At 41.0% G+C, this 19162-nt stretch overlaps 3 protein-coding genes across 3 annotated transcripts; 1 reads left to right on the forward strand and 2 right to left on the reverse strand.

Annotated features, from left to right (window-relative positions):
* Nucleotides 1-3840: 3840 nt before the first annotated feature.
* LOC146701264 (TIMELESS-interacting protein-like) lies at nt 3841-7183 on the reverse strand. The gene is made up of 4 exons (XM_085467717.1): nt 7129-7183; nt 5875-6022; nt 5326-5416; nt 3841-3903 (listed from the first exon to the last, which is right to left on the reverse strand). The coding sequence occupies exons 2-4, from the start codon at nt 6008-6010 to the stop codon at nt 3894-3896; spliced, it is 237 nt and encodes a 78-aa protein (XP_085323843.1). The 5' UTR covers nt 6011-6022; nt 7129-7183; the 3' UTR covers nt 3841-3893.
* Nucleotides 7184-8421: 1238 nt separating this feature from the next.
* On the forward strand, nt 8422-18459 carry LOC146701265 (uncharacterized). Its single transcript, XM_085467724.1, has 5 exons — nt 8422-8559; nt 8667-8779; nt 9722-9903; nt 17670-17826; nt 17962-18459. Exons 1-5 carry the CDS (start codon nt 8511-8513, stop codon nt 18094-18096), a joined length of 636 nt encoding a protein of 211 aa, XP_085323850.1. The 5' UTR covers nt 8422-8510; the 3' UTR covers nt 18097-18459.
* On the reverse strand, nt 12626-16550 carry LOC146701266 (serine/threonine-protein kinase pim-1-like). The gene is made up of 9 exons (XM_085467640.1): nt 16321-16550; nt 15667-15909; nt 15380-15532; nt 15164-15258; nt 14979-15026; nt 14657-14875; nt 13460-13640; nt 13203-13373; nt 12626-13113 (listed from the first exon to the last, which is right to left on the reverse strand). Exons 1-9 carry the CDS (start codon nt 16379-16381, stop codon nt 13022-13024), a joined length of 1263 nt encoding a protein of 420 aa, XP_085323766.1. The 5' UTR covers nt 16382-16550; the 3' UTR covers nt 12626-13021.
* Nucleotides 18460-19162: the final 703 nt, after the last annotated feature.

Genomic DNA, 19162 nt, shown 5'->3' on the forward strand with positions numbered 1-19162 from the left:
CTCATTGTTCAGGGTCAAATTTAAGCACTTTAAGCACTTTCAAGGTCCATTATCAAGCTTTTCCAGCACATTACCAAAAAAACAGTTTGCATGTTCCACTTTGCATCACCTCAGTAAGACCATGTAAAAATTAAAACAAATCGTCTTAGGTTGACTTAAATGTTCTTTGTTCCTCTTTTGTTAAAACAGAGAAAAATGCACCACACAAAAATACTGAAAAAGGAAATGGTTGTCTTATATGCATATAGTGCACAAACTCAAAAAACTCATTTCTCTCAAAAATGCAGATGTGCAAATGTGAACAAATCAACTTGTTAGAGATGCTCATCTCCACTTGGAAAAAACAACCACACAAAAGAAGAAATCTGCACAAATGAACAAGTCTGCTCATCAGATATTGATGCTTCTTTCCTACGTGACACAACAACAGGAGACAGATGTTTGGTACTTTAACTAGTTAAGCACCCACACCACCAAAAATGGGGGAAAAGAGAGGAGATCACATTTAATCGGTTATAACACGAGGTCAGAAATATAAGTGCAGACATGAGTGTCCACAGAAGCCTCTGAATCTCAGCTGTAAACCATTTCTACAAACACCAAACAGTTAAAAGAGCAGTTACATCACCATGAATCTGTGGACAGGTAACATCCATATTTTGATTTATGATTTTCTGGAGTTAAATGTGACCCAAAGTATATTTTATAGCATATAAGCTATAAAATACTTTTAAAAATTAGGTGAGGGAAATAATCATTTTTTTCTATGTTTGAGTCCCAGTAACTTTGACATAGTAACATCTGCAGTAATATTTACCCCTCTGATGACAGCTCACAAGCGTTAGCTTTATTTTGATACCAAGACTGTTTACACAGAGTTTGTAATTGCAGAGAAATACTCCATTTATTTTGGCCTCTTCATTTTCGAGCAGGAAGCTCAGAAAAGCCCTGGGGGCCTAACAGGTCAAAGTTCATTCCCAATAAAACTAACTGTGAGATGTTTGACTACATTGCTCTCTGGATTATTGTTACAGTCCTAAATGATCAGCTTTAAAGTGTTTGTGCTAATAACACCATGTACAGTAAGACAGGCATGGAGAACAGCACTGACGGGAGGCTTTGAACAGATGACACACTCAGTTCAATTCAACATATAAGACTTTAAAAAGGCACAAACATCGACCTAAAATCTATTTATTCAGTCCATCACCTGTCATAGAATTATGTCAAATAATAATGTATTGTTCATCTCCCTTAAATAAACAGGCAGCCTTAAAGTATGAAACATTCATTCATTAAAACACTAAAATGTGTCTGTCGTCTCCGTGGCTGATAGAGCCCCACAGGCATCAATGTGAGCTTAAAGCCATTTATAATTTTTAAATGGTTTAATGTGTCGGTGCTCACGATAAACACATTTTGAATGAAAGCCAGGGAACTTCAGCAGCACAAGAAATGGCTTCTTTGTGCCCACATGCATCAGTCCCTCTTTTTACCAGTTTTTCTTTAAGGCTTAAGTTGGCTAGTTAAGTGTCGGACTAACGATTAAAGCTTTCACTTGAGTGAAGTCACTAATATTACTGCTACTGCTAAGTAATGTTAGCCAAGTTTAAAGCACACTGCATAAATCACCATGCCATAACTAACTGCTGTGCTAGCACTGCCGTACTCTATCACACTCAGTGCATTTCAATCATTTCTCCAGCAAGTTTGATAGCTAGCAAAATAATAATCATAGTTTTAAACATTAGCCTGTGTTATGTACACATACTCGAAATTATTTACTGTCATGTGACTCAAGAGTACAAATTCCTTCAGTGACGTTTTCCATCGAACACTCATTAAAACAGCACGAACCCTGAAACTGCTTATTAAAATAATATGTATGTAAATAATAGTATGTTGCATTATAAAAAATTAAGCTTTTGACTGCCCTCCAGAGTTCACGTTAACTTCAGATCTCTGGAAGCTACACTACCCGAACGATGTCAGCTGTTTAGTTTCTATACTGGACAGAAAAAAAAAAGGGGGGGGGGGGGGTGGATTGGCTCCTCTTAAGGAGGACTAATGACTAAAATGTGAAAGTTTAAAGTCGATGAGTAAATCATGCTCGGGTAATACAATGGAAACGGTCTCATATCACCATCTAGTGTTATAAACTGTAAACACATTTTTATGGGTGAAGGCTCATAATAGAGACCGATCAACAGGTCATTTTCTTTTCTATGGGTCTCATTTAAATCACATTACATCATTTCTGCGGTAAATGAGGACCCTGAAGAACGATTTAATGTCACTGTTAAAGATTTGTAGACAATAGATCGCAGACAGCTGGCTCCGCTTTAACTAAAGAGGAAGTAAAAACAGTTTGGATCACAAGTGTAAGGCAAAAACAAAAATACTACGCCTAATTGAAGCTGACATCAGACAGGCAGTAAAGAAATCAATGTTTTCTACATGCTTTGCCTCTTATTACCAAACTCCACACTAATGTGAGGAATCTCTGGTGGTTTGGACGAACTGTGCAATACGGGAACTCGTCACTCGACCTTCAGGGTTTCTGGTGGATATATACACTAGATCCACTTCACTATATTGTAAGGAGTATTCACTCACCACCCATCATCCAAATCATTGAATTCAGGTGATCCAGTAACTTCCACAGCTGTATAGAATCAAGCACCTAGGCATGCAGACTGCTGCTACTAAGTGGAAGTGTTTGGGAACGACAGCAACTCAGCCATCAAGTGGTGGATCACGTAAAATCCCAGAGTGGGGGTCAGTGGATACTGAGGCGCACAGAGGTTGCTAATTTTCTGTGGAGTCCATCGCTCCAAACTTCACGTGGTCTCCAGATTAGCTAAAGAACAGTGCACAGAGAGCTTCGTGGAATCCATTTCCATGGCCGAGCAGCTGTAGTCCAAGCCTTACATCACAGAGTGCAACGCAAAGCAATGGGACACAGCGGTGTAAAGCACGCCGCCACTGGACTCTAGAACAGGAGAGATGCAGTCTATGGAGCGACGGATCACAGTTCTCAATCTGGAAAGCCGATAGACAAGTCAACTTAGCAGTTGCCAGGACAACAGAGCTCCAGGTTTGGTGGCAGGGGGATTTCGGTGCGGGGTTGTTTTTCAGAAGTTGGGCTCAGTCTCTTCGTTCCAGTGAAAGGAACTCTTAATGCTTCAGCATGCAAAGACATTTTGGCTCCCGACTTTAAGGGAACAGTTTGGGGATGGCTTCTTCCTGTTCCAGCATGACTGGGCACCAGTGCACAAAGCAAGGTCCACAAAGACATGAACTCTGGCATGGGAGTCCTGACCAGAACACCACTGGGATGAATGAGAGCAGAGACTTGGAGCCAGGCCTTCAACATCAGTGTCTGACCTTACAAATGGTCATAAACTCCCATAAACACTCCCAGAAGAGTTGAAGCTGATATAGCTGCACAGGCGGACGTCGTGAATGGGATGTCACTCGAGTTCATATGAGTGTGGGGGCAGATGAGCAAACACTTTTGGCAATATACTGTACATTCAATGTTTTGCTTTTTGTATTTTCATATAAAGTTAATACACCAATGAAGCTAGATGATCCTTATGAACCTTCGCTGGATGTTTTGTAGCAGAATCATTAATTATTTCTGTTATATTGTGTCCCAGCTGTATGATACATTTTTGCCATTCTTACCAATTTGCTGCTGGCGTGCGCGCCTCTTTTCCAGGGCCCGCTGTCTGTTCAGCTCAATACGTTTCTGCTGCTCTTCGGTCAGAGAGGGAGTAGGTGGGGGAGCGAGGGCTTCGGCAATCTGCCCTTGGGGAGCATTAATAAAACTCTCTCTGCTGAACAGATCAGGATCCCCAAATGTTTCCAGTTCACGTTGTACCTCTTCGTCACCAGCACCTGAACACAATTTCAAGCAGTGCTGATAATTAAGTCCTGTGGAATATGGCAAGTATTTCCTATGTGCACCTGCAGGTGTGAATCCACCGTAGGGCTGTTCGATACAACGATATATACAAAAACGTCTATTTCATTTTACGCTATCGTTTGTTTCGTGGTGTCGCAAAATAAACTGTTTACGGCAATATTTCTTCATGGTTCTGATGTCACTGTAGTAAAGTTCTCTCTTTCTCTTATATATAACCACACTACGGACGGACAAGCGCCTGTTTTTATGCGTTGTCGTTAGCAACAACGACGGTAAAACCATCGCGTGTCCGCTTGTTTATGTTCCACTGAAGCCCATCCCAGCAGCCAGGTCGCCAGCCTGTCACAGGGCCAACACAGACAGACCCTCTGAATGGAAATGTCAGTGCCTTCAGATGTACCATGTTCAGAAGGCAGTAGCTTGTTGGGGGGGGGGGTAGGGTGTTTGGTTTTCAGGGTGCCCACAACCTTTCTTTTCCTACCTGTTTGTACATAAGGCAGTATAATGAGAAATAGTCAAATTTCTCCATCTAAAAATAAAAAATAAAAAATTGCTATATATATATATATATTTATAGCAAAGTTGCAATTAATTTGAATATTTTATCAAATGAAAATCTATGTTTTTCTTTAATACAGCTTGCAAGTTTTATCCTAAGTATAATCGACGTTCTTACTTAAAAGCTTATTTAACATCCTTTGATTTAGTATAACTTAGTTCTGTCCAGGAACATTGTGAACAGAACAGTAACAGAGGAGTGCCACTGGGACACCCACTGGGAGACTACTGGGAACGAGCCTGACTTATGGTTGGCAATACTAACCAGGTTCACACTATAGGTGTACAGAGACTGGAAACATCTTTCTCACACACATCCAGGGATGTCTCCAACGCTCTGACAATTTTCAGTCTGGGAATTTTGCCCATCCAAATGATGAAAACAACAATGGTATTAGAGTCTTTCTTCTTTAAATGACTGGCAGAGTGAAGCTGCACCATCATCACACAGATGCAGTCATTTGTACCCGCCGCTAAAGCGTAAGAAGACGCTGCAGTACTCTGCGAAACGACAGGTGTCGCCACTCAGATAATATCACATCACTTTTTTTGTGCAAAGTTCTTTCCACAAACTTACGTTTTCAAACATTTGCAACAACTCTGTGTGTCAGTGTGTCTCTGAGCCTCTGTGCACGATTATTAGTGAAACGGTGATAAAAACCAGTGCAGTCACAGACTCGTGTTCAACCTGGCTGCAACACTGACAGTCTGCACACGTCAATCAATGATTTTGGCCTCCTTGTGTCCCAGCTCACACAAGATGACATCAAATTCCTATTTAAATGCGCATTTTAATGCATTTCAACCCTCTGTCGTGATATAAATGTCTTTGCTACCTGTGGGAGTCCAGCTTGGGTTGGGGTCTCTTCACGCCTCTCCTTTTAGCAGTAGGGACATCAGCCAGCTGTGATACCTCACCTTCATCTCCTGCATTGAAAACACATGACAACAGGATGTGTTTCTAACTCATTCTGTTGGCAGCGTGGCAAACTTCAAGCTTATCTTTAAATCCAGACAAATTATAGACTGGAGGTTACAGAAGAAATGTGCTGGTTTGAACAGTATCTGATAGGTTTCATTTGCTCACGCAAACAAAAACATGTGTGTTGTTATTGTTAGAAACATCCAGTCTCAGAGAGATGCTGAAAAACCAGTTCATGCATTTGTTAATTCTAGGCTGAACTAACAAATTCATTATTATCAAGCTGTTCCAAAAAGCTTTGTGGAAGGACTATGAGAGGTTGTATTTCTCCCACATTAGCCTTTTTTCCTGAATCTTATTTTTCTATGATTCTTCATTAAACCATGAATTTAAAATACAAAGTTCTGAATCATCACATCTTAAAGACCTCATAGTAATCCTGTAAGAGCACAGCAGCATCTACCATCTGCAAAAGGGTCTCCTTCCTCCTGGCCTCCCCGGCCTGGGGAGTGTGGTGGTGGGAGTGGGGGGAAAGCTTCATCCTCTATGCCGTCATAGTCAGGAATGTCCTGCGGGCTATTTTCCTGTGGGTCAACCATGGTGAGTCGGTCCTGGAGACAAAGTAAAAGACGTGTGAGCCCCAGTCGTCAACAGCATCAGCATTAAGTTACATGAATTTAACTGCAAGTTGAAAAAATGACATTTATTTCTGTAAGAGTAATTCTTTACTGTGTTACAACATCAACATGAAAACCTAAAAAAAAACTGGCATTTACTTTTTTCTTTTTTTACATCAACAGGAGGAGCTGTACAGACACTCATCCCACCTGGAATTATACCCCAAATTCAGAAATGTACTATTATGATACATTAATGGTCCATTATGTTTGTTTCACAGTTATATACATAATACAATTTATAGATTTGTATATATTTACATTCTATCAGGGATGAACTGGTTGTGAACCTTTGGGCTGATAATGACATTTAAAAGTTACAATTTGGATGAATTATTACTGCGATACTTCTTTTGGACTCTGTAGTACCACAGAAATATCATTAAAGTAACAGGTTTGTTTTAAAGTCTTTCAGCTGTTCCGTAAGCATCATCGTCATCATCATTTATATAGCACTTTAAAAACACACCTGGCAGACCGAAGTGCTGCACAATACAAATGTAGTAATAAAATAGCAAAAAACAAACATAGCAATAAAGTAAACTCTTGAGCCAAAATGATGTGACACAACTAGGGCTGCCACAAACGATTATTTTGATAGTCGACTAGTCACCGATTATTTATGCGATTAGTCGACTAATCAGATCATCATCCACTGGACGTAAAACTACAGCTTATTGCACCATGCAGCATATGCTCTTATATAACTATCATTAGCTTATAGCTTTAAGCTTTTAAGGTGCTAACTAAAAATAAAGACAAGATGATAGTTTATTCAATTTTAATGAAATTTGCAGATTGTTTCGGTGAAGTTTAATAAACTCCTTGCTATCTAAAATATAACAGGACAACGGAGTATATTCTCCAGCATCTCACACTTCTGATAATCAGCTGTCTGCTTGACGTTTATTCAGCTGTGTAAAAACTATAACTTTAATCTCAGACAAACCGATTTACTCAGGAACAAATAAAATACTAAAAAAAAAAAAAGCCAAACAACAACATTTTTAATTTATCTAAGTGACTCATATATATTTAACCTGAGTAGCGAAAGACGGCGGTGGGTTTGAAAACAATTTGCCTGGAGTCCGGTGTTCTCACCGTGCTAGTGACCTAGCCCCCGGCTAGCTATCGAGCTAGTGGGTAACAGACGACTCTGAAAACGTCAGAGCGCTTTTGAAAATATGTGGTGTCCTGATAAACTGAGCCGATATTTGAGGTTTACACAGCTACATTCTCGGCTGAAAATATGTTAAACGTTTATTTTGTGACCCAGAAAGAATAATAAGAGTAATATTAAAACTAACTAGCTGCCGCCATTGTTGGAAACTGAGCTGGGCCGCGCTATGAATTCTGGGACACAGCTGCTGCTTCTTCTTCTTCTTCTTCTTCGGGGTTTAACGGCAGCTGGCATCCTTGTACATGCAGTGCTGCCATCTTCTGTTTCAGTCCGTTATTACACTCTTAAATCCTGCTACTTATTCCTGCGTCTTTTGGGATCTTACAAAGCTTCAAACGACGCGTCGACTATTAAATCAGTCGTCGACGATTTTGATAGTCGACGTAATCGTGACTAGTCGACAAATCGTGGCAGCCCTAGACACAACACAGACACAAAAGGAAATCTTCTACATTGTTTTGCTGTTCACACAAGTTCTAATGCTACCCTTTGTTTCTGGAAGGAGACGATTTTCTGTCCAGTATTAAAGTTCAAAGAACAGGGTATCCGTCTCCAGTGGGCTGCTAAACAAGTTTACCAGAAAAATCAGACCCACTGTCATGTTGTGTCACTTTGAGTGATTAGTCAGCAGCAATAACAGGGAATGACAAACTGACAGACTTTGGATATAAAACAAACAATTTAAACATTTAGAAGTTAAACATCTTCTCGGATTCCTTTTGCTGCACATGTCTATGTATGTATTTGCTGTACAGTGTCATTTGTTTGGAACATTAATCTTGATGTATACATAAACATTTGATTTGAAAAACGTGTTTAAAAATGAACACTGACACAATTAAACACAACACTGGTGCACGGTGACTGCAAACAGAAGCAGCTGCTTGTATCCTCCTGTGGATACAAACCAGCAAGAACTCATCAGATCTCTGTCACTTACCATTAATGAAGTTTGGCTTTTATTAATAAACAGAGAGCACGGATATCTATGGAAGAAATATAGTATCATCAGAATTCAAGTATTTTTAGACATTGAATTTATGACACTGAATTTTTATCCTCCAAATTTCCCTGCAAAAATATTCACCTGCAAAAATTCACCTGAAAAAAATTCACCTGAAAAAAATTCACCTGCAAAAATTCAACTGCAAAAGTGATGAACTTTAATGACCCAAGCCAGAGCAATCAGCACCAGATCGAGTCGAGTGGCTCTCAGCCAATTAAATTACGCTGTTTGATCACATGACACCGTTAGCCAGCAGCGTGTCTCCTAAAAGAGAGCTGTTTAAAGGTGAGTGATTAAGTTTTTCTCCTAAATAGAGATCATTACAGAACGCCTAGTCCTACTTAAAATCCCATTTATTATTATTATTTTTTTTATCATCTACTCGAACTAAGGAAAACGTTTGACTAACTCAAAGACAATTTCCACGCCTCCCCTGCCTGACTGCAGAGGCAGTTTTGAATTTAGGAGCGCCAAGATGGCAGCGGCAAACCCTGGCGGCTCTCCGGTGAGTATATATATATTTTTTTTTATCTTCAAGTTTGTCTTTTGAAACCTTAATTTTATTTAAATCCGTTGCTCACGTATAAAGTACACAGACGGGGTCTTTGCTCAACTCGTCTGAGGCGTGTCTCACTAAGCGCTACATGCTAGCATCCTGCTAACCGAGCTACCCTTTACATGCTGTGCTTTAGAAAATAGGATACTCGTTAAAAAAAATACTCCGCAGATATTGATTGATAGATAGACGAACACTGCAAATATAATGTTGGAAACGAGAACGGCCTTTAGTGAAGGGGTAAAATACACCATGAATAAAGCCATAGAGTGAATGGCTGCCATGGTTGCAGAACAGCCTGATTTAATGACAAGAATGGGGAAGAGTGAGGTGAAGTGAACCACAGCCACAAAACACGGTCAGACAAGGCGGCAAAAGGGCAGTGATCTGTCCGTCAGTATGAAGTTGGTGTGTGCTTTGGTGAACAAAAACTCCAGACTGGTAGCAGGAAGATGGGAGACTCGTGTTTCACTGGAATAGTGGTGAATTAAAACATCCTTTGTTGGGGACATTTCGGTGTAAATGCATCCATACAGGCAAGACAGAGGCAGACCAGACAGTGAAGAAAACAAGGCAAACATTAGAAATATAAAAACGGAAATATAGGATGAGTCGGGGATGAGTTCCTGCCCCAAGTGGAGGAGTTCAAGTATCTCGGGGTCTTGTTCGCGAGTGATGGGAGAAGGGAGCCGGAGATCGACAGACGGATTGGGGCTGCAGCTGCAGTAATGCGGACGCTGCACCGGTCCGTCGTGGTGAAGAGGGAGCTGAGTGTAAAAGCGAAGCTCTCAATTTACCGGTCGATCTACGTCCCTACCCTCACCTATGGCCTTTACATGACTAACGTCCCCTCTTCTCCCTACCTCACATTAGCCCCCATCTTTCTTCCAGGTGGAAAAGACCCGTCACCTTCTGGGAGTGGCGGCTCCCGTGGGAACAGCTCCCACCACCAAGTCCCTGAGTGAGTCTCTGTCCCCCAGCGTGAGCTCCAGCACTCTGTCCACGTCCACCTCCGCCTCCTCGCAGATCTCCAGCACCACCTTTGAAAGCGTGAGAAGGAGCTGGCCACCAAGGTGAGAAAAACGTGGGCTTAGTGGGCGTTCTTGTTGCTGCCTTCTTCCTTCTCTGCTCGGTCTTGTTCCTGTTGTGTTGTAGTGCCTGCGCCTTCTGACACACACCTTCAATACTGAATACAACCAGCTGGTGAACAGCATCAGTGACTGCAAGGTGAGAAATAATACAAAGAAATAAAAAAATAGCCTTTCTGTGTCACATCAGGGAGTTCCTATATTGACGTCTACCTCATCCTGCTGTTGTTTCACTTCAGCTTTCTCTCATCTCACCGATCGGACGTGATCCATCCGTGACGAGCTTCAGCAGTGCCACCCTCACCCCTTCCTCTACCTGCCCCTCTCTCTCGGACTCGCGCTGTGGCTCCATGGGCCAGAAGTAAACATATTTTTAGGAACATTGACCTCGATCTGCAAACGGTTATTGACAGGTTATCCATTTGATTCTAACTTGGTGTGATTTGTGTTAAAGGACCCCTGAGAACAGCTCACGTGCCTCCAGTCCCTCCTGCTCAGACTGTGAAAACTTCCCGATGGTTCCCACTCTGGAGACCTCCTACCTTGCGCGGGCTGCAAAGAACGAGTTCCTGAACTTGGTGCCTGATATTGAAGAAATGCGACCAGGGTGAGTAATGCCATATTAACCCAAATACTGTCACTATGACATGTGTCTCACAGACCAAATGTAAGTCGACACTCATGTTCTCTAGTTCAAGCGGAAATGATGTGGATCGATTCAAATTCCTGAGCCTGGATGATTTCAGCTGGAAACAAACCAACTCTGCTTCTTCCTCAGATAATTCAATTCAATTTTATTTATATAGCGCCAAATCACAACAAAAGTCGCCTCAAGGCGCTTCATAGATACAGAGAAAAACCCAACAATCATATGACCCCCTATGAGCAAGCACTTTGGCGACAGTGGGAAGGAAAAACTCCCTTTTAACAGGAAGAAACCTCCAGCAGAACCAGGCTCAGGGAGGGGCGGGACCATCTTCTGCGACCGGTTGGGGTGAGAGAAGGAAGATGGGATAAAGACATGCTGTGGAAGAGAGACAGAGGTTAATAACAGATATGATTCAATGCAGAGAGGTCTATTAATACATAGTGAGTGAGAAAGGTGACTGGAAAGGAAAAACTCAATGCATCATGGGAATCCCCGGCAGCCTACGTCTATTGCAGCATAACTAAGGGAGGATTCAGGGTCACCTGGTCCAGCCCTAACTATATGCTTTAGCAAAAAGGAAAGTTTTAAGCCTAATCTTAAAAGTAGAGATAGTGTCTGTCTCCTGAATCCAAACTGGAAGCTGGTTCCACAGAAGAGGGGCCTGAAAACTGAAGGCTCTCCCTCCCATTCTACTTTTAAATACTCTAGGAACAACAAGTAGGCCTGCAGAGCGAGAGCGAAGTGCTCTAATAGGGTGATATGGTACTACAAGGTCATTAAGATAAGATGGGGCCTGATTATTTAAGACCTTGTATGTGAGGAGCAGGATTTTGAATTCAATTCTGGATTTAACAGGAGAAATCTGCTCTCTCTTTCTAGTCCCTGTCAGGACTCTTGCTGCAGCATTTTGGATTAGCTGAAGGCTTTTCAGTGAGTTTTTTGGACATCCTGATAATAATGAATTACAGTCGTCCAGCCTGGAAGTAATAAATGGTAAATGCCCTGTATTTATATAGCGCTTTACTAGTCCCTAAGGACCCCAAAGCGCTTTACATATCCAGTCATCCACCCATTCACACACACATTCACACAATAAATGCATGAACTAGTTTTTCAGCGTCACTCTGAGACAGGATATTTCTAATTTTAGAGATGTTGCACAAATGGAAGAACGCAGTCTTACATATTTGTTTAATATGTGCGTTGAAGGACATGTCCTGGTCAAAAATGACTCCAAGGTTCCTCACAGCGTTACTGGAGGCCAAGGTAATGCCATCCAGAGTAAGAATCTGGTTAGATACCATATTTCTAAACTTTTCAGGGACGAGTACAATAACCTCAGTTTGATCTGAATTAAGAAGCAGAAAGTTAGCGGCCATCCAGGTCTTTAAGTCTTTAAGACATTCCTGCAGTGTAACTCATTGGTGTGTGTTATCTGGCTTCATGGACAGATAGAGCTGGGTGTCATCTGCATAGCAGTGAAAATTTATGCTATGTCTTCTAATGATGCTGCCTAGGGGAAACATGTATAATGTAAACAGAATTGGTCCTAGCACTGAACCCTGTGGAACTCCATAATTAACCTCAGTGTGTGAAGAGGACTCTCCATTTACATGCACAAATTGGAGTCTATTAGATAGATATGTCACAAACCAAACTGTACACTGGTAAACTGTTACAATAAAAAAGACCGTAATTTTCTTTACTCTTCTTTATTTATGTAACTTTTGTTTTCACTGGCAATTTAGTATTAGGTTAGGACAAAAAACAAATTAGGAAGGTTAAAGACAGAACATTACTAGATTGTGGTTTTAATTAAAATGTAGCCTTTGACAATGCTGAACACATGAGAAGCTACTTTAAGGCATATCACCCAATTTGTAATATTGCTAAACATTTCTTAAGGCAGACGAGTCATGCTGGCTGGGTCAGTGTCATTTTTGTTGTAATTGATGTCTGGTTTGTTCTGTTCCCTAGTGATGGGTAGGGATGGGTACCAGTATCCGGTGTTCTGACATAATCCTTGAAATAGTAATAACACAGTATCCTCAGCAAAGATGAATTAAACAAGTTTTATTTTAATGGAAGTTTACTTCAAGTCTTCAGATTTTTACTGTCTTTTATTTGATTACTTTAAAGTATATGATTACATTAGAGTAATTAAATAAAGACAGTTTTGATGGAGCTCCTGAGCCAGCCCAAGCTCTCTATGAAGACGAGGAAAAACTCCCCTGGGGGGGCCAGACTGACGGGAAGAAACCTCGGGAAAGCCCATTCAAAGAGAGATCCCCTTTCCTGGGATGGCTGGGGGGGGTTACAGGAATTCCAAAACACTGAAATTTAAAGTGGGCCAATTAAAAAAAATTATTTCCTGAAAAAAAGAAAGGTAATTCATACATCACACATAAATGATAACGTCTGAATTGTGTGTGTTTGTGTGTGTGTGTGATAGGCTTATCTCAGCCAAGTGTGATGCTGTAGCTCCTCCAGCGTCGGCCGCGTCTCCGGGACTTTGGTTAAACACGCGTCCAAGAAATCCCGGCAGTCTGGAAAGAAAGGAAAGAGAAAAAACATGAAGATGATAGTTCCAGTGGTCCAAGCCATCAGTCAGTCTTGAAGTGTGACGTTTTCTTACTTTTGGACAGATGTCTTTTGAATTTCAGGCGCTTTTTGAGGAAGCTCGTGGTGTTAAAGTCCCCGGCATGAAGCGCTTCGTACAGAACCACTCCCATTTGCCATACCGTGGTGGGTCCACACCTGTAGCAACTGCGCCCGTACCACTCGGGAGGGGAGTAAATTTCTGTACCTAATAAACAGACACAATTGCAATTTCTTCTAAAACAAAAGGCGAAAATTGTGACATCTGTGAAGAGCAAGAGCAGAATATGTTACCATAGAAGACGCGGTACTGCGACTGCTCCTTAACAAAGCAGCTCAGTCCAAAGTCGATGATACGAACACGCGGTACATCTGAGCCGGTCTCAATTAGAATGTTCTCACTCTTGATGTCCCGGTGAAAGATGTGTTTATCCTCCAGGTGCTTCGCAGCATCAACCAGCTGCTTCAGAATGACCTGGAAATAGAGCAGGGCGATATGACCAAAAATATTTATCACGATATACATTTGAAAAGTTGTGATAACGATATAACTGACGATATAACTGACACTAGACAAAATACTTTACAACGCCACAACTTTATTAGTGCAAAAAACCCCATAAATGTATTTTCACTTAAACAAGCAGCTGTTTTTTTTATGTGCATTAAAGTTATATAAAAATGTAACAGTGCAAATGCAAATTCCTCGCTGACAGTTTAACCAAAAGGCATTTCCAGTGGAAATTGGCCGACATATCCTCAGCATAACCATGTAAAATATCCACAAAGCTTAAAAAGAGGTTATACACACACAATACGGTAATATCACGTTGAGGTGCAGTACGTATCACTCCGCGAGGCGCCTGCCTACGATAGCCGTAATGCTCCGACAATCCATCGAGCGGTGCGGCTTTGTAGCTTAGCAAAGTCGCCGTGTACATAAAATCGTTTTGAGGTCAGTAAACACAACCAGAATTCATACATAAGGCACACGGGATTATAAGGGGCACTGTCGAGTTTCAGAAAAATCAAAGGATTGATTTTAAGTGTGCCGTATTTTCCAAACAACACGGTAATAACGGCGGCCCGCTAGCATGCGCTACCAAAAATCGTGCTTTGTTGTGTATCTGACGGACGAAAGCTAAACCAGTTCCACACCACTAAAGTTGCAGCATTTTTACAAACCAGTTCTGGTTCATCCGTTTCATTCAACGATCCACTTTTGCTCTTCTCTTTCTGCGTCACCGCCATCTGCGTATGTAAACATAGGCACTGCGCATGCGCGTTTTACCTATTCTAGCGCGATATTTCATTTTCCTATCGTTGCCCAAAATTACACCGGTATTACCGTGAATGGTATGATATAGCCCAGCCCTACCTGGAAACGATGAAAAAGACAATAATCAATCAATGGGTTAATGTTTCTCTAATACTCTGTGCTTTGATTGAATGATGTACAGTCTAAGACTCTTCTAAGGCAAGTCAACTTGCCTTGGCCTTGTCCTCTGGCAAAAATCCTCCATTTTCTTCTATGTATTTATCCAGGTCCACAGCGGGGACAGGTCTCTCCATCACCAGGATCAGCTCTCTGCCAAAGTCAAACCACTCCAACAGAGACACTGGGGCTGATGTTTCCACTGATCCATCTGCTTCAGCTGCAAGCTTCAGCATGATGGCAACTTCCACTGACACATTCTTCCCGTTATCATCCTGAAATATTTCAACAAAGTGGATGATGAGGCACAGACGTTCCACAGGTGAACGCTGCATGCAATCCACTAATGTAAAAACAATTCAAGTCTTGCACATTTACCTTCACTTTGCAGTACACTTTCCCCTTTGGGATGTGTTTGATGGCCACCTAAAAGACACAGGGCATTGATGAGCATTTCCTCAGTATGACATCATTAAAGGTGTAAAACAGCATACATCTCAGCTTACGATATTATCCCTTATCTGCATTACTGCCTGTCTTACTACCACCATCTGAACACTTACTGGTAAATGATCCTTTATGCGGTAGCCAGCAAACACTGCTCCACAGCCTCCTTCTCCAAGCCGGTGCTCCTCCACGTATCTTGCTTGGAAGTCACCTAAACAGACAAACACAAATTGGGTTTTACTACAGCTGTCACACAAATTACTCTCTGCTGTACCCTAAATGTTCATTTTGCTCTTCACCTGAATATAAAAGCTAAGCTGCTTGCTACTTACGTTTCTGTTCAGCCACTGACTTTTTGGCAACGGTTTTGGTTTTGTCCTGGTCCACGTTCTTTTTCTTAGGTGGGTCCCTGGTGTCTCCCGCAGCTTTCCTTTTGCCAGCCTTTTTGTTTTTACTGCAGCTCTCTGAAATCTCTATGCTGCAGTCTGCAGATGTGGAAAACACCAAAAGCACATCAGCTTATTAGATAATAGACACAAATATCTCCCAAACACTAATATCTTCAAACTAGCAACCAGATGTACACTTAATCTACCCCTCACTCAACTAATTAGCCTACCTTTACCAGTGTCCAACCAGGAAGATGCCTGCCCCTTGTCACCGCTCACATGCTCAAGAAGTTTACGCTTTTTTGCTGTATTGGTTGTCCCCGCTTCATCTTGTTGGACCTTTCGCTTGACTCCCCCGACCACATGAGCATCTGAGCTGGTGGAAGGACCAGCCTGCTCAGTGACCCTCCTTCTTTTTATGGGGGTCGTTTTTTCAGGACTGGCCTTTCTTTTAGCCATCCTGCTCTTACAATCTATAAACAACAACAACACATTAGTGAAAAAGAGCGCTCGACATCAGGACTAGAAGGATTTTGATGTCATTGAATTTTAAATTAGTATTGCTTACAATATAATAACAAGTTTATCCTTTTGATAAAAAACACACCAACACGAGTGGACCATACTAGGTCTACTAAGTCTAGATACTGATGACACTTGTTGCTCTGTTTTCACTGCTCAGTCCAAGAATAAACTTGTCACATTATTTTACCAAAAGACAAAGTGCCCCAGTAACCTTTCTTTGATTAGACATGTTGCACTCAGGTTAGTTTCAATCAAAACCAGGATTTAAATCCTCTAAAAATGAATCATTTTATACACAGAGCCTCAACATTGTTAGAAATGTACATTCTGTTATTTAGGGGATTTTATTTTTTACTTACTTTGATCTCCTGGATCTTTCTTATCTGCCTCAGTCGTAACTTTTCTTGTTTCCTTTTTCATCTTAATTTTTAAAATAGAAAATGTCACCTTAATGAGTGAATAGTCCTTCAAATGTCTGGATGCTTGACTTTTCTAACTAAGCTGTATAAGTCAGTTCTGTAAGTGAGCTTTAAAAGTAAACTCCGGAGTCTATGGCAACACAACATTAGAACCTTGCCTTTTAGTGACATCACTAAAAGGCAGTGTCCCAAGTAGTTTAAAGAAAAACACTCTGGCATTTCATATAATTCAGTAATTTCACATTAAACTTTCTTTCATTATCCTTTCATTATTTGTTTAAAGACTTGATGTGTGGATGCTACTATGAAGACTTCTAGTTGAGCAAACACTAATAAACACTGACTAGTTTATCTGAGATAAAATATAACACTTTTTTATTAAGTCAGTGTTAACTCTGTTTTTTTTCTGTTAGGATCATTCAATAGTATCAGAAGAGAAAAGAAAAGTATGTTTTGTTTTGTTTTTTTTCTTCAAGATCTGTTCACATGTACTTAGCAAGAGTGAGTACACAGCGTTAAAAAATGGTACTTAGTGTAGTGAGGAAGGCGAAAAGCAAAGAGAGCATATGAAGGTAATATTGAAGAAGGCGCAGTTTTGAAGTGGTGAAAGGCAAAGGCATGAGTGCAAGCGTAATAAAAGGTAATAGGAGAGATGTCGAGCAGGCGGAGGACTTGGCTGGAGCAGGAAAAGGCAAAAGGGGAAACGCGAGTGCACGTCTGAAACTTCTTCACTGTCAGTGAATCCTAATTCTTAAGACTAACTAAGAAGAATAAATCTATGTATGAATGTCGTTTTGAGCACATCTCCTCTTTCTACTGATCAATTCTTCCACCTAGTGGATAGATGATAGTATTGCAGCTTGTCTCGTCACCTGTTGTGTGTTTTGTGTGCTCCAGAACCTGCGTCCTGTTGGAGTACTGTACGTAAAACACACAAACACTGGAGTGAACACAGCTGCTGAACATCTCTATATTCATAACTTCTTCCTGTTATCTCATATCTGTCTCCCTTCATCTGTGTAGGAACGGTGTACAGATGTATGAGTATGTCACTCCTGCTCCTCCACCTAACACCTCCACTCCAAACTAAGTTTGCTCTGCTGCTTTGGTTCACTGATCTGCAAGTATCTGTCATTTGTTTGCAGATGTCTGCAGGAATTATTGTAATGATCCATTAATGGTGCCTGATTTCATTCAGTTTTACAGCTTGTCTCGTGTTTTTGAACTGCTTCCCTCACAGTTGTACACAGTGCTAACATGTGCTCTTACTCTGTGTTTTATTCCTGAAGAAAAAGAAAGTGCCCAGCCCAGCAGGATGAAGATGGGCCATACGTCAAGAAGCCTCCAAATGCCTTCATGCTCTATCTCAAAGAGCAGAGGCCAAAGGTCATTGCTGAACTCAACATCCCTGAAAATGCAGCCGTAAATGCAGTGGTGGGACAGAGAGTAAGTGTGTAACTCTGCATACATTTATGCATCTGTTAATGTTGTCTGCTCATGTTTTTGCATGTGTCCCAGCTGTCCTGTAGTTATGTGTAGTAGCAGTGCTCACAGTGTGTTCTTATGATCTTCTGTCCACAGTGGAAGTCGCTTTCAAACGACCAGAAAGCCAGATATTTCAAGCAGGCTGAAACAGAAAGACAGAATCATGCCAAAGAGCATCCAGCCTGGTCGACCAAAGAAAACTATGTATGTCCAACAATAATTTCATTATAGACGATTGGACCGATTTCAATTGAATTAAACTGTTACTCCTGTTATTTCAACATCTGTCTTTGTGTAAATAAATGAAAAAACAAACAAAAGATGCTTCTGTCATAAGTTACAGCAGGATGAAACAACCTTCATGTAGTTCTTGTTTTTAACACTGCAAACCTTCTTTAGTTCTTTTGTTTCCTTTCATATTCAGCACACATCTGTCAGTGTCCACTAACTGTCAGGGAAAAGCCAGATAAAAACACTGTGGGGTCTTTTGGGACACGTGCTCGTTGGGTTTACTCATAGATATCAGAAATGATCTGTTCTGTATTCAAAGGATACACGAAGGACGTTTGTATTAAATGCAATATAGCGACTGATCATATGCTGGTTTCTTTGGGGGCTTTTCACCAACATGTTACACAAATCCAGTTTCTAACTGAAAAGAAAATCCTTCACCATTTTCTAATCAAATTCCCTGGTTTCCCATGTCAGAGATGTCATGGCTGAAAGGATCATCGCATATTGAGCTCAAAGCTAAACTCTTGTGTAGGGCCTCTTTCCATGTTGCACCATTCATTTTAAAAAGTCCTGGTAACAAGAGACAGAGGTGACTTGATGTATTACAGTTACTTCCCAATTTACAGAAATGATGTGACTTCTGACATTTTCCTAGCAGGAAATGTGCTACTGTGGGACACTGAAAGAATAAACAGCAAGGCACGTTTTGTTTTAATAACTTTTCTTTACTTCATTTGTATGAACTAGGTTTACCTTACAAAATCTTATACTGTATATAATGTTTTATGTTTAATTCATGTCAATGTCAGCTCGTGTTTACTCGGGTGAGCAGTACCGGCCCACAAAGAGAATGCTCTTGGTGGGTTTATGTCAGATGAAGAAGATGAAGTGATGGTCAAAGAACATTTCAAAGCCCACACTGAGAAGTTGTTCAGAAAAAGAAGTTGAACCTGACCAAGATGAAATCCAAAATTGGGAATTAATTGTTTTATTGTATTATTTTTAATGTCACATATGGTGTTGTGTAATCCGTGTATGTATTATGTGTCTCTGCTGATGTGTT

This window comes from Copadichromis virginalis, linkage group LG9, assembly GCF_057382275.1.
Source record: "Copadichromis virginalis isolate Kocher_CV1m ecotype Utaka linkage group LG9, C_Virginalis_male_GT1.1, whole genome shotgun sequence".
NCBI lineage: Eukaryota > Metazoa > Chordata > Actinopteri > Cichliformes > Cichlidae > Copadichromis > Copadichromis virginalis.